Genomic DNA, 24873 nt, shown 5'->3' with positions numbered 1-24873 from the left:
TCAAATGAATCATATTAGTTCAGAAAGCAAGACACAACTCCTGGGTTTTTAATTGTGCTTAATAAAGAATTAATCACTGCTATTACAACTAAACCCCAATAATACACCACAGTTTCCCTGCTTCTTCCCTTTCTCTAGACCTGCAATATGATGGATTTAGAGCACAAAGGCACTTCCCGGAAGCACTAACTGATGCTGTATTCAAGTTCACTCATTCCTCTGCTGACTCTGCGTTGAAGTTAAGCCAGACCTGAAAGGAAACTGCTGAGGGTTACCATTACCACATAGACCAGAGACCGGCCTGTTATAAACTACTGTATAGTACACATGGTAATAATAAAAAAAAAAAAGGAAATCAAAGACTTCCGGTTGTTTTCCTAAAAAAGTGCCAATTTTCCACACCCTTAAAGAATGCACCCCTTATGCAGGACCCTGATATTAGAGGCAGAGACAACATACATTTTTCTGTGAGAACCTCAAAGGGTCTTTGGAAATGTGATAGATTCTCTTTTCTAAATCTATGCTTGGATTTAGTCAAGATTCTATCAGATGTATTTATTCATCTAAAAAGTAATGGTGCTCTGTGGTATCCCTCTTTAATTCAAAGTAGGATGACAAAGCTGTTGACCACTGGCAATTACCAACTAGCCAACTTGTACTGCTTTATTACTTGACCAATTATGGCTTGTGGGGCTAATTTTATTGCACTAATGAGAAACACATTTGAAAGAAAAAATATATAATTCCTTTTTTTCAGGTATACCGGTGTTTGTTCAAAATAAAATAAAGTCAGGATACAGTTTGCCACAGTCAAGTAGCCTAAGACAAGTTTAACCTGTGACATCACATCAACAACTCATAGGCTTGTCAAACCGGTGTTGGAGCATAGAGGAGTGGCTGCTGAGCTTAAACGAATTTGCCCTAAAAGAGGCAGCACTTGTTTGGGTGTAACTGAACTGCGTTTTTCATTTCACATGATATTTAAGTACGCTGTTGATTTCAATCATTTGCAATTACTATGGTGCCTTTCTGCGTGTTGTGACCTTACAGCGTTTGCCGACAAGGGACAAAACTATCCAAGAGTTCTTTGACAGAGTGAACAGCGTGAAAACGAGACATTTCTACAGAATGGAATTAAATGGAAATGGCTGTAAACATGGTAAATCTAATTTTATTCAATTGCATAAATGTCTCCGGTGTTATCAATATCATCAATTTTCCTTTTACACCTGAAATAGGAAATCACATGTGTATATGAATCCAATGCACAACATGAGCTAAAATCCCGTGTATGATTAGACTTGTTGATAAAACCACAGTAGGCTAGTATATAAATGTTGGCATTCATCGGTAAATTAGCCCATAACTTCTCTTTCGCTATTTTACATGAGTTAGGCTAAATAAATCTAAGTTGCCTTTTACTTGGTTGTTTGTAAACTATTAGGCTATACCCTTTAAATGACCAAAGGTGTTGGTTTCATTCCATTGACGCCTACATAAGGTGTGGCTCCTCAGCATTCTTTTAATCCAAGTTTCCATAGTTGCAACCCAATAAATAGAAGGCCTTCAAGAAAATAGGTGGAATAGGTGCTGACCGAGTTTGGGCCCAGCATCAACATCAGTGTAGAACTTAACTGACCTCATTTATTGGAACGGTTTAACTGTGATAGGCTATAACTCAGTTTTATGGGTTACCTGTATTGACCCTTTGGATAGTGTGACACTGGATTTGTCTGTCACTATGTCCATGTACGTGGGCTGCAACTTAATCTGGAGTACAATAGCTGCATTTAAATGATTGTCCATGTCACTATCTAACCATTATCCATGACACCGCAAGAGGGGGCAGTAGCTAAACTATTCTGTCGGACTAGGTTACCATGTAGACTCATTAGCCTACCTTTTCAGGTATCAATAACATGTTCCATTAAACATAATGTCATTATATGTGTTATCCTATATGTGTATCCTCACATAGCGTAATACAATAGAAGTAAGAAAATCAACCTGCAATAGTAGGCCCTACGTAGGCTATCTAAAAATGCTGGTATGCAAGACTGGTTGCGTGGCAGGAATGTTTGCTTTCTAGCAACCTACACTCTTCTGATGATTCGTCAGTGCTGCAGCCAGCGATTTTAACAACCTCACGAAGACAGCTAACGTTATGTCTTTACCTGGGAGACACAGATAAAATGGGAGCAAAGTAAACGTCGTCATATTTTGTTTCACCACAAAAGGATATGGAGTGTACTTCATTTTAAAACGAGAAGTGAAGGCTGGTATTGGATGGGCAAACAGATGTTTTCTTATCGGTTGAACCGAGGTTAGGCTTTGCCTTACGGCAAGTAGTGTAAAAAGAATTTGTGAACTTTGAGTAGTACACGCCCAGATTAAGAGACTCTAAGCGTACGTCTATAGAGACCTCTCAGAAGTTGTTTTATATCGTGGAATTGAGTCATGCAGTGCTTACAAAGACAACCAAAGCGCTCGGGATCCGAAGAATCACTCCATAATAAAAGAATCAAGAAGACAACACATGTAAATGTGAAACTTTTAGGTACAGTATATCAAACCTGGGATGTAAACAAAACTTTACAATTAGGCTACAGGTGTCTTGTTGACCTGATGTCAGTAGAACACTAATCTAGCGCACAGTAACAGCTATATAAAAAAAGCTTTCTGCCACAAAGGTATCCACATTTTCCAAGTGAAATGGGTAGATGGGGAGCAATTGCTCTTTCCGTGTAAAATAACTGTTAAAAATAGTGAGACGATCAGGGCTTTGGGAGAATTCCACTAAACATGTTTCAAGTGAAACTTCTATTTTCACTTTGGAATTACCTTCAGGGAACTCTACTGTTTTGACTTGTCTCATCTCCACAGGGCTGGAAGGAGATTCCGACCTCCAGTTCCTACTTGTAGGAGGAGACCTTCTGAAAGTGCGGTCTCCCTCCTGGAAGAAGACCCGCTTTTTCAAGCTACAGGAGGATTGCATGACTATGTGGCACGAATCCAAAAAGACCTTTAAGTCAAACCAGACATGTAAGTGCTGCAGCACTTCCAACCCATGTGTTGTGTGCGTGAGTGGACCCTCTGTTCAACCTCCTTTCCTCCCGTCTCTTTCTGGGTTTGTGGTGGCAGGGAACAGTTTTGCCATAAAACACGTAACGTTTTCCGTACACTTGTTATTCTGTTTAAATAGATGTGTGTGTGTGTGTGTATAAATATCCTCTCCGGTCATTTTTATGTTGTTTGTGTTCTTCTTAGAAAAATGTGTTTAGTAACAAACACATTGCTAGTGGATTGTAGTAACAGTAGATGTATCAGATGAGTTGGAGGAGGAACCAAGCCTTTTGTACAGAACAATGGCTCCAGTGCCCACAGGCATTGTTCTGTCACCAACATGGGAATGGTGAAACTGGGAGCGGCCAAAATCTTTATTGTGGCATTATTTCATAAAAAAAAATATATAATCCTATTGGTTAGGGCAACACTCAGTGACATCTGTAATTAATACTAAAGGGTGGTTTAGTCTATTCCCTACCTTAATAATTTCATGGTATTTAATATTTAATTTGTTGCCAACCAGAGTTTAATATGACTGTGGTAAAGTGGGTTAATGGCACTAGTCAAAGGTTATTGTGAGTCATAATGTGTTGGCAATTTGTGTGGATAGGTGTTGTGGGTTATAGTTGTTAACATTCAGTTAAAATTCTGAGTCTAAATGTTTAGTTTGATAAGTGTTCAAACACTGGATAGTAGGTCATATTATTTGATCTACTGTGTAATTTGACACAAAAGCACAATAACACTTCACAAACATGTGAGGAAACACCCCATGGTGTGACCATTTTACAGATTTAAGGGAAACAGACACTAAGGAAAGGAAACCCTCTTAACTTGAGTGTGCAGGTTTCCTGTTTCTTATCTCACAGCCCCTGTCCTAATTTTTTTTCAATAATTTTCTATGTAGATCTGGTCTGTTAAACCTAGTTCCTGGAGAGCTATTGTCCTGTAGGTTTTCATTTCAATGCTTATCCAGCACACTAGACTCTAGGAATTGGCTGGTTGACAAGATGAATCATCATCAACAACTGGGGTTAAAGTGAAAATCTACTGGAGGATAGATTTGTTGGAGTAGGTTGGGACAGCCCTGATGTAGAATATGTTCAGTCCACATTTATTGCTTTCTGTCTCCTCCCATCCCCAGTTTCCATGGATGACATCATGGCGGTGCGATCTGGCCGCCAGTCGGAAGGTTTCATGAAGTACACCGAGGATCAGGTTGATAAACGCTGCTTCTCCATCATCTTTAAAAGTAAACGTAAGAACCTGGACCTGATGGCCAGCTCAGAGGAGGAGGCCAAGCAGTGGGTCACCAGTCTGGAGAAGCTCATCAACAACATAGGCAACCTCAGTAGCCAGGAGAATTCTGAGCAGTATCCATTTACTCTTACTACAGTATAGTATAAGCTTTTAGGAGGCTTGTGTAATTGCACTGTATAACATCATGAGGTAAATGTATGGTTTGTGTCCATATTATCTGTTCAGTTGTTCTTTGACTAAGTGCTACAGTTGGATCTTCAATTCTATGAGAAAAGCAGACAAGAATCTTGACAACAAGCTGAACCAGAAAGAACTAAAGGATTTCCTGCGCCATATCAACATAGAGGTGGATGACCGCTATGCAGGGACAATCTTCCAGGTGATGTAATATAAATGACACTGTAATGTGATTGTGTGGTATAACGCTAGTACATTTAGTCATTTTACATTTACATTTATTCATTTAGCAGACGCTCTAGAACATGTAATATTCTCTTTCAAAATAATCTGCAACTATTAAATGTATATTTTAACAAATATACTCTTTAGAAATGTGACACATCCAAAACTGGCCATCTTGAGGGGGAGGAGATTACACAATTCTACAAACTTATGACCCATCGGGAGGAGATAGATGTGATCTACGGGGAATACGCCAAAACCTCTGGCTTCATGAATGCTGACAACCTTCTGGAGTTCCTGCTTAAGGAACAGAGGGAAGAAGTGTCACTCACGAATGCACAGAAACTCATTGAGAAGTATGAGTTGGATGAAAACGGTAAGAGTGAGAGTGACAGAGGCCTGTTGACTGTGTTTGTTATTAACGGCTGCAAAGGTGAAATGTGCATACTGTAACTCGCCACCTTTGTTGTCTTGGATGTCTGCAGCCAAAAAAAACCAGATGATGACCAAAGATGGCTTCCTGATGTACCTACACCGCTCAGAAGGAATGATCCTCAAGCCTGCTCACAAGGAGGTGTACCAGGATATGACTCAGCCCTTTAACCATTACTTCATTTCTTCATCCCACAACACTTACCTGATGGAGGACCAGCTCAAAGGCCCCAGCAGCACAGAGGCCTATATCAGGTCAGGGTTGGCCTCTTAAACCATGTTTAATAATTGGAGGATTTCCTTACAGTGGCAGTTGGGTGGGGTTTGGATAAGTTCCACTATTATTGGTACTTTATTGACAGACGAGATCAATCAAGCATTTGAAAATATTTCTGAGAGTATTTCAGCATGGGTTTCAATCTGTTACTGAAGGATTTCTTACATTGCAGGGCCCTCATCAAGGGCTGCCGCTGTGTGGAGCTAGACTGCTGGGATGGCTCTGATGGAGAGCCTGTCATCTACCATGGCTACACTCTCACCTCCAAGATCCTCTTCAAAGACACCATCAAAGCAATTAAGGAGTACGCCTTCAAGGTGCGTCTGTCTCAAGACTGGAAAACCCAGTTAAACCCCACTCCTCGTCCTCTTAACCCACTGAAGGAGAGGCACTCCTCTCATTAGTAAATATATGGGGCAGATGTGATACGTTGTCTGAGTCCAGAATATCAGACCTATCTGAACTGTGATTGGGTATCTTTCTATCCACAGACCTCTCAGTACCCTGTGATCCTGTCCTTGGAAAACCACTGTAGTGTTGAACAGCAGAAGATCATGGCTCATCACTTAAGCTCCATCCTGGGCAGTGCCTTGATTACCAAGCCCCTGGGAGACAAGATGCCTACTCACTTCCCCTCCCCAGAGGTGTGTTTGTATGTGAAGGATGGGAGGTGGGGAAGGAGGGAAACACGTATGATGTCATGTGAATGATCTTGTATGGTTTAGGTTGGAATAGAGTTCCTCTTCCAACTTCCTGTTCTGGGGGACATCAGTGTGTGATTTGATATTCCTTTTCCACCCTACTTTCTGTGTGTTTTAAGGAACTGAAAGGAAAGATCTTAATCAAAGGAAAACGGCTAAATAAACTGGAGGCCTGCTTTGCCCAAGGGGCACCATTAGAGGTAAAGACAGACCTTCTGACAGAAGAAGAGGACGATGAAGATGATGAGAATAAGGGAGAGAAGAAGAAAAGCAAGGTAGGTTTAGGAACACGCTACCAGAGACTAACCTGTGAGACATTTGGAAAATAGCATTTCATTGGATAATACTTTGGTGCTCATTTTTACAGCTGTTAAAACTAATGAACAGGGCGCAATGCCATTGGTAACTGTTGGCCTAAAAACATGCTATCATTTTGTTGCAGAAGGGAAAAAAGATAAAGCTAGCAAAGGAGCTGTCGAACATGGTGGTCTACTGCAAGAGTGTACACTTCCAGAGCTTTGAAGATTCTAAAGCTCACCAAGGGTTCTACGAGATGGCCTCTTTCAAGGAGGGGATAGCTGTGAGACTTGCAGAGGAGTCAGGTTAGGAAAACCTCACAAAGGTCATAATGCCATAAACAGGAGCTTATCTTCCTCTGCATACAAACTTTGTCACCAACTTTCACATTCACATAAGCAAGACTGGCTAAAGCATGTTGCACCAGCAGGGGGCAGACTTTTTTTGGTGGTGGTTTAGGGTCTCCTGATGTCTGTATGTGTCTCTTTCCTCCCCAGCAAATAACTACGTACGTCACAATGTGGATAAGCTAAGCCGTATCTACCCAGCAGGGTCCAGGACAGACTCCTCTAACTACAACCCTGTTCCATTGTGGAATGCAGGCTGCCAGATTGGTAGAGAAAACGAAGAAAACTCTAATCCAAATGAAATGAACGCTAAATGAATGACAGAATGATGTGATGTCAAGATCCCATAACAACTGAACATTTATCTTAAATTGCACTACAATAAGGGAGGAGAGATAGTTTGAACTTTGAACCTTCTATCGGTGATTTTATCTGTCCCATTATCTTTCTCAACATCTCATTCTCCCTTATTTACAGTGGCCCTCAACTTCCAGACCCCTGATAAAGATATGAATGTGAACCAAGGGAAATTCCAGACCAATGGTAAGAGTGGGTACATTCTGAAGCCGTCGTTCCTGAGAGACCAGGCATCCATGTTCAACCCCCTCACTCTAACCAAAGGAGAGTGGCTGCAAGACAAAACCCTCCACATCATGGTGCGACATGCATTCATATTAATCAACTACTCAACGGATGTTCAGAATTCTTTTTGTAAATGAGCATTTGGTAGACAAATTTACAGTTTGTAGGTGCACTTTTAGTATTGCAATGATGTGACATGTACTTGGTAAATGCAACACCCACACTATTTTGTTAACAGATCATCTCTGCCCAGCAACTTCCCAAAATAAACCAGAAGAAGACTTCCATCGTGGATCCTCTAGTCAGGGTGGAGGTGTACGGCGTACCAGCTGACGTGGCACAGAAAGAAACCAAGCACATTGACAACAACGGTACTTTTCCTCCTGACACCCAACTCAAACATGCAAACCCACACGCACCATCCTCTACATTTTTATAGAATGGGGTGTGTGTGTGTGTGTTAACATTTATGTTTTCTTAGGTTTTAACCCACAATGGAATGAGAACTTCAAATTTAATGTGCACGTGCCAGAGCTTGCAATGGTGCGCTTTGTTATTGAGGACTATGACTCAAAATCGTACAATGATTTTGTTGCGCAGTACACCCTGCCATTTACCAGTTTACAGTTGGGTGAGTATGCATTCTTGCGTTTCCCGATTAAAATGTTTTTAAAAGAAGAGAGGTTTATTCATCTTACTAGCTTGACAGACATACACTTGTGCAGGGAACGGCAACACCTGGAAAAACACATACACATGCAGGAAGTGTCTGCCACATGTCGGAAATAGTTACGAGTTTAACTCTGATGTTTGTCTAAGAGTTGTAACACAAGGACACTTTTTTTATCCTCTGTAATGATAGAGCAGCATTGTTCTCAAAGATACACAGAAACTGATTTTAAAGCCTTGTGTTAGCTCTTCTCTGCAGTCCCTGCTTATTGACTGACCATGGCATGTCTGTGCCCACAGGATACAGACAAGTGCCTCTGCTGAACAAGAATGGAGATGTCCTACCCTCTGCTGGACTCTTTGTGCATGTGATGGTCATGGACGCTAACTAAGTTGCTGGCTTGTAAATGGCCTCATCTCCGCGGTGTGCCCAAGACATTCTTCTACCTCTCTACTATCACTCAGGACTACAGATGAAACTTTAGTTGCTTTCACATTTATATTGACTTTAATTTTTTAGCTCTTCAAATATTAACTTTGAATCTATACAAATTTTTTAACACTACGTATTTTTTTACTTTTTGCTTGGGCCACTGTTTTTGTATTTCAATTGAGATCAAGAAAAATTATATGTATGTATGTATGTATGTATTAAGAGTACCTGATCAAATGTTTAGGACCAATGCTTAAATGGTTAGTCATAATGTTGCGGTATCAATATACTACAATTGTTTTAACTGACAGATGTCCAGAATTTCCTTTAGGAATTGTATACTGTTTATTTAAGTGCTTTTTATTCAAATCCTTGTTTTATAAATGTCAGAATCACTTCAAAAAGCATAACTTCAGCTTGTATGTCCTCAATCAGGGTTGACATTGATCATTACTGTACCCAAGACTTTAAATAGTCATGGCCATAAGCTTTGGCAATGACAAATGTTGTGTGAAATTGTTAGAAGTCAGTTTATGCCAAGGCCCAGGAAGCTTTGCAAACACAACATTTCACTCCCAATACTTTTGGCCACGGCTGAACTTTCTGGAATCCACAATCTGATAAACATGGAGCACACAAAAGCTGACTGTGTATTTTACTTCAGATATACAGATCTGTCCGATCATTCACTAAGCCATCTCAGTACAGACCAGTTAAGGTCATTACTAGTTTTATAATGTCTAAAAAGATGTTAAGGACTAGTCTGAGATCTGCAATGACAAAGGAAGATGTTTGTTAGTCCCTGCTGGGGCTAATAACTTGGTTGGTTCTTCAAACTAAGGTCTCAGCTCAGGTCCTGACTGCTACAAATACCCTCTGACCTCTGGTTACATTCACTACTAAACTGTACATTTTTACAGTCTATATTGGTCCCACTTGGTCACAAGGGCTGACATGTGTTCCATCCAATCAGTCTCCTTTTAACTCCAGTGAAGAGCTGTTTTAGTCAGAAACCAATACAATTGCTGAAGTAATTGTAGTCAGAAGTAACACTGAGGCACGCAGTACAAACATAACTAGATTTCATAAAAAGGTGCTTTATTGTGATAGGTTTGGAAGGAAGTATGTTGTAAATGATGAATAAAAAATATACTGCAAACAGGGCACAGTAACATCCCTCCCTGTGGCCTTAAGGGACTCATGAACAGAGTACGTGAACAGAAACATGGAGCTGTCAGGGAGCTCACTGTCCCTCAAGTCTTCTATGATGATCCTTTGGTTTAAATTAACATACAATATAATGACACACGTATAGCACAAAACTGGAAATTAAGTTCACAAGACATGCATTAAAGAATATTTCCAATACGCCTTTTTATTACAATTGAAAAGACAGCTTATTCAGGAAGTTGGGGGCAAACATACACTCGCAGGTAAACCAAGAAATGTTGTAATAATAATGGTGACCGGGGGGGAGGGGGGGATTGGCAGGGAGATTAAAATGTGATGCAGGTGACTTTGAAATCAGTGTTGGACAACTTCAGTGTTCAAAACAAAGGCTTGATGTGCTTAAGTGGGCGTGAGTGAACAGGTGTCAGAGTGAGTATATCAACCAGGAGACGAGAACGCAGGCCCCTGTCGTGGAGGTGGAGACCCTAAAGAACAACCCAACCAAAACTTGTGAAAGGGATGTTACCAAGCTGAAAGGAGAGGGCAAGGGGTTTGGGGAGAACAACAGCAGCTGTATATAATGGGTAATAATATGCAATTTTTCCAAACCAAATACTGACAAAGGTAACTAGAAAAATATCACAATGACACGAACGATAGTTAAGGAGAAAGTCAGTCCGATAGAGACCAGTACACTTCTTATGAAAGACATTGCATTAAAACCAACACCCTCATCAGCAATTCATAAACATTATCAAATGCTTACGCCAACAATAACAGGTTATGATATATCTATAGGAGCAGTAATATTAGTGTAAAAATGACTGGGATCTCCTATGAAGGATGACAAAGTCTCATACAGGACCTTGGGACACTAATGCATCTAAAAGGTTCTACACATATGAGGCTTTATTGCACTTCACATGAAGATACTTGGAGTCAAGTGTTACCAACAATACTCTTGACATACAGTAGCAACCTTGGAATTCATGAATGAGAATTGCTTTATGCCTGAGCAGGCAGTAAGGCATCAATGCCATGATGAGGTGCTGTGTGGTCCTTTTACAGTGCCCAAATGTGTTACAACCAAACCTGTATGGCTAGCCGTCAAGTGCTGGATTCCCACCCCTTAAACAATCACCCAGGATAGAAGCTCCCGAAAGGTTATTGCCATGGTTACTACAGCACTAAGAGTATACGGCTCCTCTGGACTTAGGCACTGAGGTGAGGAACTGTTAAGACAGCGTGTGAAGACTGCATCCACACGCCCTCTCTACGGACTGGACCACTGTTGAATGTCAGAAATCAGAAACAGCACAGTGTGGTTTCAACCTTGACCATTCCTATACTAGATGCTCTGAAGAGACGGGTTTCTCCAGGAGAAACCCTTGTAATAAAACATGGCACTCTACCCATTAACTGTACAAGACCAGTTCATGTGAAACAAGAGAAATATATTTGCAACTGTGTATTGCAAAGGTGTGTTTCAGAGCTCCTCCTACTGGATAGACCAATATAACTGCAGCTTTCAAAATGAGTGTGCAAATATAAATGACTGGTACTGTATGCTGGTAAAAACGTAATTGTTTAAATGAATAACGAGGATCCAAATGTGTGACAAAAAGATGGACTGACTCAATTTGCAGTCTAGTCTACTTAAATGGTTATTTTGGATTTTACCAAAGAAAAATATAACTTACTGATGAAATATAAGAACATTTTAGCTTAACTGAGAAATAAATGATGTATGTATATACTGATAGGGGATATTAAATGGCACAATATCAGCAACTCAGAGATTGTTTTCCAAATATCTCATAGAAACTAACATGGGGCCACTGTAGGTTAAATTTCACAAATGCAAAAATAGTCCATTGCTTCTCAAAATTAACCATACACTATGCTAAGTTTAATGAATGACAGCAAGAGAAAATGAAATCACTTCTAGATGATGGCACGAGCAAACTGGAAAAAGATAGAGAATACAATGGAGACCTGTACCCAGCCTTCGATGTCAAAACAAACAGCTAAAATAACTAGCTTTTACAAAAAGACATCTCTGTCTCTCTTTTAAAGCATATCCTTTCTTTGAAGTAAGATTGAATTACTCTGGAAATACGCCATGTACAAAATATCTCCCCTAAAAACATTCATAAAAGGCACTTGATTCGGTCAGGGAAAAAAACAAAATTCACAGTCCTTTCTCCTCCCAAAACTTGCCTGCATAGCAACAATAACAAGGTCAAACAGATAGAGAACTGTTCTGTTGTTTTTATCACAAATAAAAATCCCCAGATAAAGGATAGGTTTTTGGTTTAAAACAAGCACTTGACCAAATGTAAAACAGTTTCTTAGTTTCCAAACGGAGACTTCAGTCCTCTCTTAATATGTGCCCTCCCAGTCTAAGTTAACGGACCACAACACTCGGTACACGTTTCTTGAGACTGTGTCATGTTTCCAGCCTCTGGAGTCTGAAGTGCATTCTGTCAGGAGAAGCCACCAGGAGGCCCAAACAAGGGAGCAGCTGACAGGGATCCACAGTGAGGCTCCAGAGCACACCCTTGGGGCAGAGGCATGGGGGGGAAGGGGCTTAGAGGGAGAAGTGCTTCTGCCAGAGCCTGAGAGGGTGTGGTGGAGTGAAAGGACCAGAGCGGGAGAGAGACACTGAGAGAAGCACACTGCTGGTGCCGGCCGTCCGTCCTGCTACCTGCCCCTCAGGTTCTGCAGGACTCCATAGACCTCCTCCTCTTTGCTTAGTCCCTCAAAGAAAGGCAGCAAGTCCAGCAGCTCGGTGTCGTTCATATCGTCAAACCAAGACTGGACCGGGACCTGAGGAACAGGACACAGGCCCACCAGTTAGTCGCTGCAATCAACCTGACAGGTTGACTGAGACACCAGGCCCTGGTGAAGCCGACTCCCAGTCACAGAGACAGAATGAGAGAGACAGACAGACAGACAGAGCCCAGAAAGGAAGACACTTACCGCATTCTCTGGATGGAAGATGTAGGAGGCGGGGGAGTTGTCAACGATGATGACGTTGTTGAGCTCTCTGCCTAGCCGGCTGAGGTCTTTCACGTAGTTCCCTCTGTGGAACACACAGGATTCTCGGAAGAGCCGGGCCCGGAACACCCCCCAATGGTCCAGCAGGTCTGCCACTGGGTCGGCATACTGGGCAGATCAAAGAGACTGTTAGACGGGGACACATACCAGACAACAGCGTCCCTAAAAACAATTGATAAGACTCAGCATTGAACTAGCAGCAATCTGGTTTCTTTTGCCTGAAAAGGCTTTTCTAGAGCAGAGCAAGGAAGGCTTTACTGGAAAGCTCAGTTGCAAAGAAAAACTAAGCTCACTCATTGCCGTCTAACACACCAACCCTAGCTCAAAGCCCGTCAAACACAAGGGGGTGGGGGGGTCTCAGTAGGGGCACAGAGCTCACTGAAAGCAGGCGTCTTTGCCACATTGAGACACTTACCCGGGGCTATGTCAACACTGACAGACAGTGATGCACATGAAGACACAAGGACGGCAACAACATTAGGACAGAGATAAGAACACGCAGACCCAGACAGCCCTGACACCGTGACAACCACCCCAATATGCGTCTCGTGAAGGGAGCCACACTGTTACCGTGGGATGGAAATGACGGGAAGGACACCAGGTTTGACGCACCTTGGCCAGACTGGCTGTGAACAGGACACATTCAAACAGCTCGCCCATCCTCTGGAGGAACTCGTCCACGAAAGGTCTCTTCAGCACGTACACCTGCAGAACAAGAAACGGCCTTAGAACGGGACATGCAAATGCTCCCCTGCAGTACCCCAGAGTGGCCACAAAGCTGCCTAGATGTCTTAGACAAATTCAAAGAGATTCTGTGTATTCCGTAGACACCGTTTATGCCTTGTGTTTGTATTAGTTCTGAATGTTTGTATGATCAGTCTTTGGCCGTGCCATGTTTGACTTTCAGGTCTTGACAGAGAGGATTGTAATAGCCCGTTGTCGTCATAATCTTCATCTTCCCAGTCAAGTGGCTGTTGCCCAGTGCAAGTAATCATGAATAGGCCAACCAGGATACACACAGCCTATCCTGGATTACTTGAACAGGGTTACAACCCTTCTCTCCTCCTGCAGACTCCTTCACAGGCAGCAGGCACACAAGCTGCTTCACGAAGTTCAATAAGGAGAGTAGTACATCCTTATATCTGGCTTCTGCTAAGACGTGTGCGGAATCCATACCGTACCTGATGAACTGTTCCATCTATCTCCACAGGGACTATGAAGTCAGCATTGCTTATGGGCTGTAAATGGAGAGATAAACAGCAGTATATCAGGGCTTGGGAAGAGAGTGAAGTACCACAATGACACAGCAGAGGAGGCCAGAGCTCTTCAGCTCGACAGGAAACACGCCAACTCAGTTTCAAGAAAGCAAGCAAATCTTCTCCTATCCCTTTTTCCACCAAAACAAATCCCCCCGCCCTCTCCTTGTTCTTCTCCTCCTCACTCAATCTCAGTGGAAAACAAGACTAGGAGTAGAACGAGAGGCAGCCGACAGGCAGTTGGAGAAACTAGACTAAGTAGAGGGGGAGGGAAGGGGGCAGGATTAACAAAGAGTTGTGGATAATGACAAGGCCAACCAAGGTCACTGTTACTGTTTCTTAAAAGAACACAAATCTACATGTAAGGACTGACAGAAATATTAATAAATAAAAACATGAAGATTTGCTGGATGAAAGTGACGTTTCACCGTGTTCTTTCTACCAGTTGTCCTCATGGATGACTAATAAATTCAGGCAGACATAACGGGAGAATGCATGAACTTCACAAAGCCAAATAAACGTGTTCATAACAGGCTTTCTTCATAATACCTTGAATGAGCTGTGGACAAGGGTTTCATCCAGATCGATCACCACACACTTCCTGCCATAGTCAGATGTGTTCATCTCTGGTAAAAGGTATCTGGCTGGGGGCTTTAGGAGAGAGAGAGAGAACAGAATATGGGAGAGAGACATAGAGAGAGTTATAAATACAGAGAGTGAGATAGAGTGAGAAAGGTCGGCACTAGTATCATTAATGAATGTGTGAGGCTAACTGGATTAGGGAGCAAAGTCAATAGTGACTCACAGAAGCATGACAGGCTTCTCCTGACGACCTAGGTTTTTGACTGAGATAACAGGTATCCCCTTCTCGAGTCACAACGTACCCGAGCCATGGCACACACTAACCCAGAAAATGGAAAGCTGTCTTTAATCCCCCCAGATTTCTGTCTAATCTGAGGAGATTAAATAAACCAACTCACACATTCTAATAGCATGGGGGGCATGCAGAAGTTCGCGGACGCAGACAGTTCCATTTTCCAAGTACAACACGGACTAGACTTGCTGATTCCCTCCATGAGAAGACTCATAGGGACCCAGCATCAAGTCCTGATGGGTAGTGTGTGAGTGGGGTTGTACAGCAGCTATGCCTTGCACAGGAAGCTCACAGATGGTACTGTTGGAGGCACACAGCAAGCAAAGACATTTGTGCAAAAGAGGTACAAAAAAAAGAGAAGAAAATAAGTAATTCTGATGATTTGAGACAGCTGAAGCACACAGGCCACGACTGACATCGTTTGTCGTACGAACGAACGTACGAAAAAGATGTACCTCAATATGTCCAGGCTTCTATGCTCGCGGCTTTGATTCAAAATGGAAAGCTAATGTGGTGCTCTCTTCCCAATGAAAGGTTCCTTGAGACCACAAAACACCACATTAGGGGTTGTAATGAGTCAGATCTATAACCTTTCAACTAATGAATCTGATTTCCTGTACCAGTCCAGGGTGCAACATAAAAACCTCCGGAGTTAATAGCCTTCCAGGGCTCAACAGAGGCAGTGATAAGTGAACCAGGAGTTCACTTAACACTGTTAACTGACGGTTCCAATGATAACAAGCTCAGCTCTAATTCCCTCTTTGACTAATGAGATGAATTAGCTTAGGCCTGTCCCTCACTAGGAGCAGATTCAAGGCCTTGAATCTTGCTTGACACACTCCGAATTAATCTGCAAGATCATTTGGTGGAGTTTATTCAGCACGTGGCTTTCCCACATTATCTTTCCCAGACTATTTTACAGATACGTTATGTTGTTAACATTAACATACATTAGTCGAGAGGGAAAAATGCAACAATACTGCACACCGTTCATGCAAGGGATTATTCTGAACCGCAGGTGCAAACTCATTCTTTAACCCCAACAATCCTACTCCTCCGCAGAGGGTCTGAAGGCTCCAGTCACTCATACGGCATGCACAGGGAAACACATGAGAAAAATAGATACATACACTAGGGACAGGGATGACCTCGACCTGGTCACACTACAACACGAGAGAGAAAAATAGGGAGGGAGGGAGAGGAGGGAGGGACACACCAGGTTGGAAGAAAACAAAAACAGATGGACAAAGAAAAAGAGAAAATACACACACTTTTACAACACGTATCGACAGGGGCGTCAAAAGAATAGTCATCTAAGTTTCTCCAATATACTTCTTGATAACATCTGCTGCTACTTATGGGTCTTGTCTTTACAAAGTTACTGAGTGAGGTTACTTTGATTGGCGTGTGTGGCACTCACCTTGGGAGGGGTTCCATTCTCCTCAACAGGTGGAGGCAGGGAGCTGGTGCTGTTGTTGGTGGTGGGGGGTTCCACATTGTAGTTGCGGAAGCAGCAGAAGAACGTGCTGAAGATGCCCCGACTCCTCTGTTTCTTGATGCTGCTGTTGGACTGGGAAACTGTCAACACAAGTAGGAGGAGAAAAAGATGAGGCAAAAATCTTTATTCTTGTTCATTGCTGCCTAAAACTCGGGTGACAGCCATGTAAATACTAGCCTGAACTTCCAACACGACACATTCAAAGTTGATCCAATGGAAAAGGCCGGAAGCACCCAACAGTGTGACATGCTCACCGGCAGCGTTACCGTGAGAGACTCCCACCGCAACATCAATGAGCAGAAGTCAGCAGAGATGTGCGGTGTAGACCTGTCCTTAACAAAGCCCACCGATCAGAAAAGAACCTGATTGAGCAGTGCTGGCTTTGCAACGATGACATCACCAGCCATAGTTAGTCTTGGTTGGCAGAGCGTTCTGGCCTGATTAGAAATCCCTTCTCTCATTCCAGGGCTGCATGGCGGAGCCTAAATCAGACACCGGTTCTTTATTAATAGTGACAAGTTGGAAACTGAACACCAACAGTGACTGTTAAACCCCCCCCCCCCCCCATCATGGTCCTTCTCAGTTATTGGTCAGAGGTACTGACTCCATTTTGAAGGCTTGTCTGTCTGTGTCTCCCCTCTGGCCCTCCACTCTTTCATGTGGCAGGTGAGTGGGTGTAGTGGCAGTAGGAACATAGCGTGTGGGGGGGTGTTACGAGTCTCCCGCGGAACCCTCTACAAGGTCGCATTCCTCTCCTCTCTCTCCGCCCACGCCACCACCTCCCCCCGTTGCTTTCTCCACACAGGCTGACAAGAAGAGCCCTCTTCTACTAGATCACAACACCTCCAGCACTGAACACACTTTTAGGTTACTATTGATGGCTCTTATTGGTGTTTTTTACAGTTAAACAACCCCTGCACATGAATATACAGACACCGCAATGGGTCTGACCCTTCTTTCAAGACATATCTTTCAGTTCTTGTAAGAGGATCCTTCTACTTTTCCAAGACATTGAAAATATGGAAGGAACACACAAACCAATGTGACCTTGGGACTGCCAGATACAGAAAGATCTCTCGTTTGTTCTGACATCGTTCATACTAAATATAATTAGTTTGTTTTTACAGATTTTGAATAATTATTTTAATCTAGTGTCACTGCGTGGAAGCATTCACACAGTCCAGGAAGCATTCACACTGTGACTGAGCAATGGAACATCGCAAGCTAACCGCGTGATTACCCTTCCACCCCCGCCATTTCTGCCTTTCTCCATCCACCATTCTCCTTCATCCAGTCAAATTAATCAGTTTCTCTCACTGCGGCACGCTGGGCCGAGTACTCCAATCTAATTCTGTGGCACGAGAACCTTTCAATCCCACCCTGGGAGATCTAGGCTGCCGAGGCTAACAAACCACACTATGGGGAACCCATCGATGAAGGAGCTAGGCCTCATTCGATGTTTCCAATCACCAGCTTCTGACGTGACAAGCCCTCAGTCAGCTGGCCTCCTCAGTATAAAGCAGCGGTCTTCATCTGATAAGATACCTCATTTACTGGGACGACTGCCTATGCTTCAGAGGGGGTCAACAGACATCTTAGATCAGGCTGCTGGCTTAACCCAGTCGTAGAACCAGTTACCAGGCTGGTCTTGGGATACATGGACAGTCAAAAACCAACAGGAGGAGCCTTGCTTGAAATGTACACAGAGAAGGGGAATAAGACAGGAAGTGTAGGAAATTCCAGAAGCTGCCAAACGCTTCCACATAATGAGTGCCAATCTGGGGGAAAGTACCGAATATAACAGAGTAGTCTGCTCTGCCCTTTCCTTTCATCGCATTTTCTGTTTAAACTGTCGATGAAACTCTTAGACAACGATGCATTCCTGCTCTTCCTTGAGACTCAACACGGCAACCGGCCTCTAGATTTTCGAGCGCTTAATAAAATCATCTTATTATATGGCCAAGGCCTGTATGCATGGAAAGAGATATGTAGAAATGGATAGAACACATATCACAAAAGAGTACAATTACAGACCCCATCTTTTCATTTACTTAATAACCTTCAACGCACTTCCAAGTCAATTGACCTGCTTAGACGTTTCATACTGCCCTCCTCAATTACCAGCAGAGTCAGGCGGCACTGTGAGAGCCATGAGAACTAGTCCTCCTCTCAATACTGCTGTACTCCGTCCACATGCAAACTGTTGACACACTCCACAATAAGTTATTAGGGAGTAGGTCTAGATGTGGAAACCACCACAGTGTGGTCGTCTGACAGCCTCAGGAGAACATGTTCTTTCAGCAGGCCAGCAGACTGGACTGCGGTCAAGGCCCAGACTTGTGGGTGGATTGGTGGTTGTTGACATATCGTATGCTTGTGTGGTTGAGCAAGGCCTGGGTGCTCCCCAGGTCTTGCTCATTGCTGGTATTGTACTGGCTGGTGGTGTATCAGACAGCACATAATAGGGGAAAGGTGGATTGCTTGAATTGTTCCCCTCTCAAACTATGAAAATTGTTATAGTCAAATTTGTGATGTGTAGGTTTTGATTACAATAGTTTAGGAGAAACATATCCCAAAGTAATGCCATACCTACATTTACAGTGAATAATAGTAGCAAGGTTATGGTTATTATATGCTGGTTTGCTACCTCAGACCAGTATCGCATAGGTCTACACTACTGTATCATAGTTACCAAGTCCATCAAGTCCACAACTAAATTTGTAGAACATTCAAATGAAAAGTGTTTGCTGCAGGGACAAAATGTATGCTACATGCACATTTCTAATAGGTTTGTAAGGTTTAAATCAATGATTGTTTGAAAGATGGTGAATATTAGGAGTGGGGGGGAAATCTATTCAATTGTTCTTTTTTTCTTTTCTTTTTTTCTAGAATAACTAAAACAATAAATTTCAAGGTTTTGATGCATTGGGATTTGTTTGCCTATCACAGTCAAATAGAAACAAGTAACACTAAACAGCAAACTGGAATCAAATGTAAGCACATATTGAATGGAAATTTGATTTAAAAAATCGAGAATCGATTTTTAATCGAATCGTGACCCCAAGAATCTATTCGAATCGAATTGTGAGGTACCAAAAGATTCCCACCCCAAGTGAACATGTGTACATGGCACTATATAAAGTATGAATATGTATGGTGTTTGAAGTGAACTAGGCTATGGCTTTAAAATGTGAGTAGTAAACAAGAATCCATGGCTGTGGGATTGAAATGTTACAGTGAAAATAGATAGGCTTGGTCCCAGCAGTCCACGAAGACTTGCTATATGCCTCCTTAAGAAACCATATTCCAAAAGGGTGCTTCAGTTGTACTACAGGGGAGTCATCTTCAGGAGGGTCAGTGATCATGTAAGAGGAGCTCACTTAACCCGCGGAGGAACTGAGGGTCCCAAGAAGGCGGATCACTTTGAATTTCATTGAGTAGCTGCTTTAGAATAGCTCAAATCCCCCTCTAACCCAAAGATGTCTTCCTAATGTTCCCTTGTTGAGTCCACCACTTCAGGAGACAACACTGCATTCACAATTTGCGCGAACGGGTGCAAAGAACTGTTATATTGTCCTCAAGTGAAAAGACAGGAGCTTTTCTGGACCCCCTTCAACAGTAGTCAATAACATGGAGGTTTACAAGTTAACTTGCCATGAGGACAAAGATACGATGTGGGGGGGAAAGAAAATAAGAAAAAAAAGTTATGATCAAAGTGAAAGTGTTCACTTTGTGCTAGGGTTGAAACTAAGTGTTCATGGTCCCTGCTGCAGTACCGAGAGCTCAGAGGGGCACTTGGTCTATCTTTAGACTACACAGCCTGACCTGGCAGGTTGACAGTGTGGGGATGGGGGCCACTTGTGTTGGCAGACATCCAGAAAAGGTCCACTTAGGTCAAAGGTTACCTTCTGTCCAGACAACTTGGAGCCTGTTCAGTAGGGCTGCTTCATAATGGCAAAAATCACAATAATTAGCTCATTATTCATAACAGCATTATTTAAAGCGATTACTCTTCGACTTTGGAAATACATTTATTGAACTTGGAAAAAAAACTTTTAAAAGGCTAAAATTCAACTGGGGTTAACCCTCTCCTTAAAATACACACCAGTAGTTAGGAACATTACTGGTTAGCGACCCATTGACTAGCATTTGTAGCAGAGTGGTAGCTATGTAGTCACAACAACGCAATAAAAATGAGCTGGGGCTGTAACGTGCACGTGGCTAACGGTGCGTTCACATTGCAGCGATGCGAGCGACAACATGTCTTCCATTCATTTTCTATGGAGCCACGCGAATCGCTTGCGTGGTGCATTGTGGGTAGCGACGCAACGGAGTTGAGATTTTGTCAACTTTATGCAAATGAGGAGCGATTTTCGCTAGCGATGGCCAATCGCAGTGTTTTCTTGTCTGGAGTTAGAACACGAGACAAAACTACAGCATTGTGGCAAATCTGAATGCGGTACAATAATAGTTTTCAATTATCATAATCGCTAATATCTGATTCGAAAATACAATTATTTCAATCATGAATCGCCCAATCCTACTGTTTAGCACATTACTATTTCTAATCTGATATAGTATGTCCTGCCTTATCATTACGGGAAACGCCTAACAGTTGCTCCAATCAAATGCCACTCTCACTCTGAACACCAATGGCTATGCCAGTGGACATGGGCACATGATTTGCAGGAATCTTGGTCATGACTGGTTAGGCCAGCCAGGAGAGAGGAGTTGAATATTAAACAATAATAAACTGCATGTTGCAAGTACAAATAGTTAAGAGGTAACACTTCTAACCAAAAACAGTCCAATTTGATGTCAGTCTTGACACAGAGGAATGCATGCAGCCGTTTGTCAGTTTTCACTGATCTATCTGCTCTCAATGCTAAAATGACTTATTCTGCCTATCAATGCAAAGCATGTGCTCTTTCCAGTAGACTGGAGTGTCCTCTAGAAGAAGTGGGCAAAAAAAGATTGTAGACATCCAATCCTCGTTATAATGGTAATGTTTGCATCGGACCCTTGGGCAGAATGCTGTATGAGTCATCCAGAGCTTGAAGTGTGGGGAATGTGGATGTTGGTGTGTGTGTGTGTTTGTGTGAGTGCCCTCAAATATGACAACCACAGAGACACTTTCCAGCTCCGTTCCTTCTCTGCTCTCTGGGCCAGCATCACTGGGGAGAGGAACAGTGTCATCAGAGTTACGCAATGAGAAAGCAATTCTCAAACATTAACCTGGACTATTAAGAGTAAGACCACAGCATTTCTCCCTCTGCAGTCAGCAATGATGGCACCACATAGACAGTGTATGGTTGTAATAAGTGTGCATCATCTGCCCAAAGTTCCATACCACTGTATCATGTGTTTCTAAACAGTACAGGGGCATCACTAACCTTAGCACATTACATTGCACCAAGAGCAATTTATGCTTAGACATTGGCAGGCGTCCAGGCAACAAGATTACAACAAAAGCCATGTTCATCTAATGAAACAACAGCACAAGTCATTTATCACAGTGGTATCTACTCAAAGCCACTTCTGAATGAAATGATTTTGTTTTGATTGCAGGCTCAGGTTAAACATATCAATCTAGTTTTCTGACTATGCAAAAGGACCGGAGAGTAGCCTGGATGGGGTTCATTTTCTATTGGTCCGTATCTCTCTCTCTTCCTCTAAATAGGTGACACCGTCATGTTTTTTCAATGAGCATGAGCAAGCCTCCTAATGCGTGTGACCCGATCATCCTAAATGACCTTTGTAATGTCCTGTTTGAAACTACCTTTTTGTGGCTACTGTGTCGGCAAATGGTTTTTCTTTATCCTCACATATAGGACCTTAAGCTGTAGGCTACTTCTGTGCTGTCACAACTGCACGCCCACAAGAACAAACACACTGTGATCTGGAAACGTGCTGTCCTTCTCTGGGGTATATGTGACTTCGAAAAGCTGCTCTAGGACTGTGTACTCACTGTAACACGTTATCCAAGTTGAGATAAAAGGAAGGCTTAATGTACATTGTAGTTTTGTGGGTAAATGTCAGCATATTCAAGTCTACCTTTCAGACCCTAGTATTGAACCAACACACCACATCAAAACTCACTTACTTGATTACTTAGTTATTATGGGTCGACATAACAGCTGTAGTCCTGACATAAATCCAGCTAAATATTTAACAGTGAAAAAAAATTGATACCTCATCACGGCCGACACCTTCATAGAAAATGATATATGCCATGCACAGAAATAAAGTGACCTATTGTAAAAACACACATAGTCGCAGTTTAACCCCCTACATGATATTTTACTCCTCGACTATGGAAACTACTGGCAAGGAAGCCAAACATATCATACATCAATTAGGTCTAGCTGAATGTGCGTACAACAAATGGTCTAGAATCATGTTAGTATTGTACAATGACATAAAACTGCAATTTCACATTTTGATCGTAACCGAATGGGGACTACGGAATTCAAACTGCAAATAATTGTTCGAACTGACCATCTCTCTTTCCTTAAGAGGTGCACAATATATTGCAGTACAACGTTTTGTTTTCATGAGTTAGAATCCAGCTGACTTTACTAGTAAACTATAAATGCACGCTCAATAGATACGGTACCGCAACAGTGGCTGGCTGATAATGCTAGGTATTGGTAGTTATGATCAACATTAGTCTATATTATAGGCTGCCACTGCTTACCTTTTTCCTGGTTGAATGATATGATCTCCTCCTCCTTGGGGTTAGAAACCTGTGTGATTATGGACGTATGGTCCATTGAGACAGATAGTTATTCTCCTCTTGGTTAATGAATGTTCAGCCAGCTAGCTCGGTAGCTACCTACGTGGGTAGCTATTTTCTCTCTCCCTACCTGGTAGCTAGCTAAAGTAGCTTGTTCAAGAACGCTAGCTATTGCGTTAGCAAGCTAGCTGTCAACCAGATAGCTAGGTGAACTGGCTAGCAAGCTAGTGGTGGTTTGGCAAACGTAAAATTCCTCCACCGACCTCGGAATATCCTTGTCGCTAGAAATATCTGAATTTGTTAGCAACATCCAAGGCTAGTGTGGAAAGAACACACTCCAACGTAATGTAACTGGATAGTTCGCAAGCCAGCTAGTAAAAAAATAAACAAAAATATATACGACAAGAGACTCGAGTTTGCTAGCCAGCTAGCATTGCTGTTCCATTTGCATTTCACATAAATTTGACGTTATGGAATACAGGTGAAATAGTGCAAAAACGAAAAATAAAGCGTCTCTCAAGCTCTAAAACAGATGTAAAGACAGTTTCAATAATCCAGTCATATAAAATTCACTTTTTAAAGAAATTGTATCCGACAAGCTGTTTGTGTCCAACATGGAGGCGCCATGTATTTGATATTCGCGAGATGGATCAGGCAGGAGCACTCAAATTGGAGGGGGGCGGTTCCAAGGATTCTCTCTCCCTCCCTCATAAATTGAACCAGCCCCAAGCTGTGTCATAGGCTACTGTTATGAGACTATTGTAATCATTTGAATATTTTGAAGAATCATTGTTACCCAAATATCGAATTAAAAAAAGAAAACCAAAGAAGTTGAAGAGTGACACGAAACGCCTAATCTGCTGTATCTCTCTAGATCATTAATCGGCCAGGTTCGAGAACATACCTGACTACGCATCATTTCTTTTAATCATTACCCATAGGCCTAAAGCTTAAAACCATGTTTTTCACTTGAGTGTTGTGTTAATTACTGTAATCACACGATGCATTCACTAGGCCTGTCACTAAACAATTTATTAGCCTATTTAAATGCAATGTAATCATTATATCTACTGTATTTAACATTTAAAAAAATATGGAAAACATAGGCTTGTCACTAAACAATTTATTAGCCTATTTTAATGCAACGTAATCATTATGTCTACGGTATTTAACATTTAAAAAAATATGGAAAACATCACACAGTAGTTCCATTGCCTACATTGTTCACATGCCTCTGGTTACATTAGGCTACCTTTCAACTGGCAGAACAGGGGCGCCCTCTGGTGTCTATTGCTTGTCAAAACGCTTGGATTTTTTGGAAGTCACCAATTTACGCACTAGTGCAGGCATTCAGTCCTGCTGGAACATACACCGAACATACATTATGACCACCTGCCTAATATGGTCCGTGTGCTGCCAAAACACTAGCATCAGATCCTTCAAGTCCTGTAAATTGCGAGGTGGAGCCCCCGTGGGTGGCTCGGATACCCTAACCCCCCCTCCTGCAGAGATGCTCTGACCAGTGATCTGTCTATACTATTTTGTCCCTTGTCAAAATTGCTCAGGCTTTGACTCATGCATCCAGCACGCAGGCAGACTATAAGATAACTGTTTTCTTATCATCAATAGATTACCTTCGAGTGATCAGTTTTGGCTCATCAGATGGCTCATTGAACTGTATATTGTATCCCATAGAGTTGATATTTCAAATGCAGACGATTAAAAGTTGACCCAAAGTAAAATACAAACATTTAAGACAATTTTCGTTTTAAAGAATGTGCATTGGGCTATCTTTTACTAAAAGTGAAAACCA

The 24873-nt window shown here is 42.3% G+C and overlaps 2 protein-coding genes across 4 annotated transcripts; one reads left to right on the top strand and one right to left on the bottom strand.

Annotated features, from left to right (window-relative positions):
* Positions 1-879: 879 nt before the first annotated feature.
* On the top strand, positions 880-8873 carry LOC124472985 (1-phosphatidylinositol 4,5-bisphosphate phosphodiesterase delta-1-like). Of its 2 annotated transcripts, none has more exons than XM_047028186.1 (15): positions 880-1159; positions 2884-3042; positions 4211-4439; positions 4576-4705; positions 4876-5104; positions 5214-5415; positions 5610-5754; positions 5929-6081; positions 6258-6413; positions 6581-6740; positions 6933-7049; positions 7260-7438; positions 7603-7735; positions 7846-7995; positions 8334-8873. In XM_047028186.1, exons 1-15 carry the CDS (start codon positions 1129-1131, stop codon positions 8423-8425), a joined length of 2265 nt encoding a protein of 754 aa, XP_046884142.1. In that variant the 5' UTR covers positions 880-1128; the 3' UTR covers positions 8426-8873. The 2 variants fall into 2 exon arrangements, with proteins under 2 accessions (XP_046884142.1, XP_046884141.1); XM_047028185.1 differs by lacking the exon at positions 880-1159 and adding an exon at positions 2082-2557.
* Positions 8874-9815: 942 nt separating this feature from the next.
* Positions 9816-23713, bottom strand: LOC124472987 (CTD small phosphatase-like protein). Of its 2 annotated transcripts, XM_047028188.1 has the most exons (8): positions 23022-23713; positions 16247-16404; positions 15957-15989; positions 14502-14603; positions 13878-13934; positions 13309-13401; positions 12619-12804; positions 9816-12465 (listed from the first exon to the last, which is right to left on the bottom strand). In XM_047028188.1, exons 1-8 carry the CDS (start codon positions 23095-23097, stop codon positions 12340-12342), a joined length of 831 nt encoding a protein of 276 aa, XP_046884144.1. In that variant the 5' UTR covers positions 23098-23713; the 3' UTR covers positions 9816-12339. The 2 variants fall into 2 exon arrangements, with proteins under 2 accessions (XP_046884144.1, XP_046884145.1); XM_047028189.1 differs by lacking the exon at positions 15957-15989 and having other exon boundaries at positions 23022-23712.
* Between the last annotated feature and the right edge of the window lie 1160 nt (positions 23714-24873).

Source organism: Hypomesus transpacificus, chromosome 10 (assembly GCF_021917145.1).
Source record: "Hypomesus transpacificus isolate Combined female chromosome 10, fHypTra1, whole genome shotgun sequence".
Classification (NCBI taxonomy): Eukaryota; Metazoa; Chordata; class Actinopteri; order Osmeriformes; family Osmeridae; genus Hypomesus; species Hypomesus transpacificus.
This window is presented reverse-complemented; position numbering and strand designations above follow the sequence as displayed.

Excerpts from the sequence above, each read along its gene's own strand:
- LOC124472985 (XM_047028185.1), top strand. The coding sequence starts at position 2,458 with ATGCAGTGCTTACAAAGACAACCAAAGCGCTCGGGATCCGAAGAATCA. Across the intron at positions 5,105-5,213 it reads GTATGAGTTGGATGAAAACG|CCAAAAAAAACCAGATGATG; the intron begins GTAAGAGTGAGA and ends GGATGTCTGCAG. Across the intron at positions 6,082-6,257 it reads CTCACTTCCCCTCCCCAGAG|GAACTGAAAGGAAAGATCTT; the intron begins GTGTGTTTGTAT and ends GTGTGTTTTAAG.
- LOC124472987 (XM_047028188.1), bottom strand. The coding sequence starts at position 23,097 with ATGGACCATACGTCCATAATCACACAGGTTTCTAACCCCAAGGAGGAG. Across the intron at positions 14,604-15,956 it reads AGGTCATCCCTGTCCCTAGT|CCCCCAGCCAGATACCTTTT; the intron begins GTATGTATCTAT and ends TCTCTCCTAAAG. Across the intron at positions 12,805-13,308 it reads TCACAGCCAGTCTGGCCAAG|TATGCCGACCCAGTGGCAGA; the intron begins GTGCGTCAAACC and ends TGATCTGCCCAG.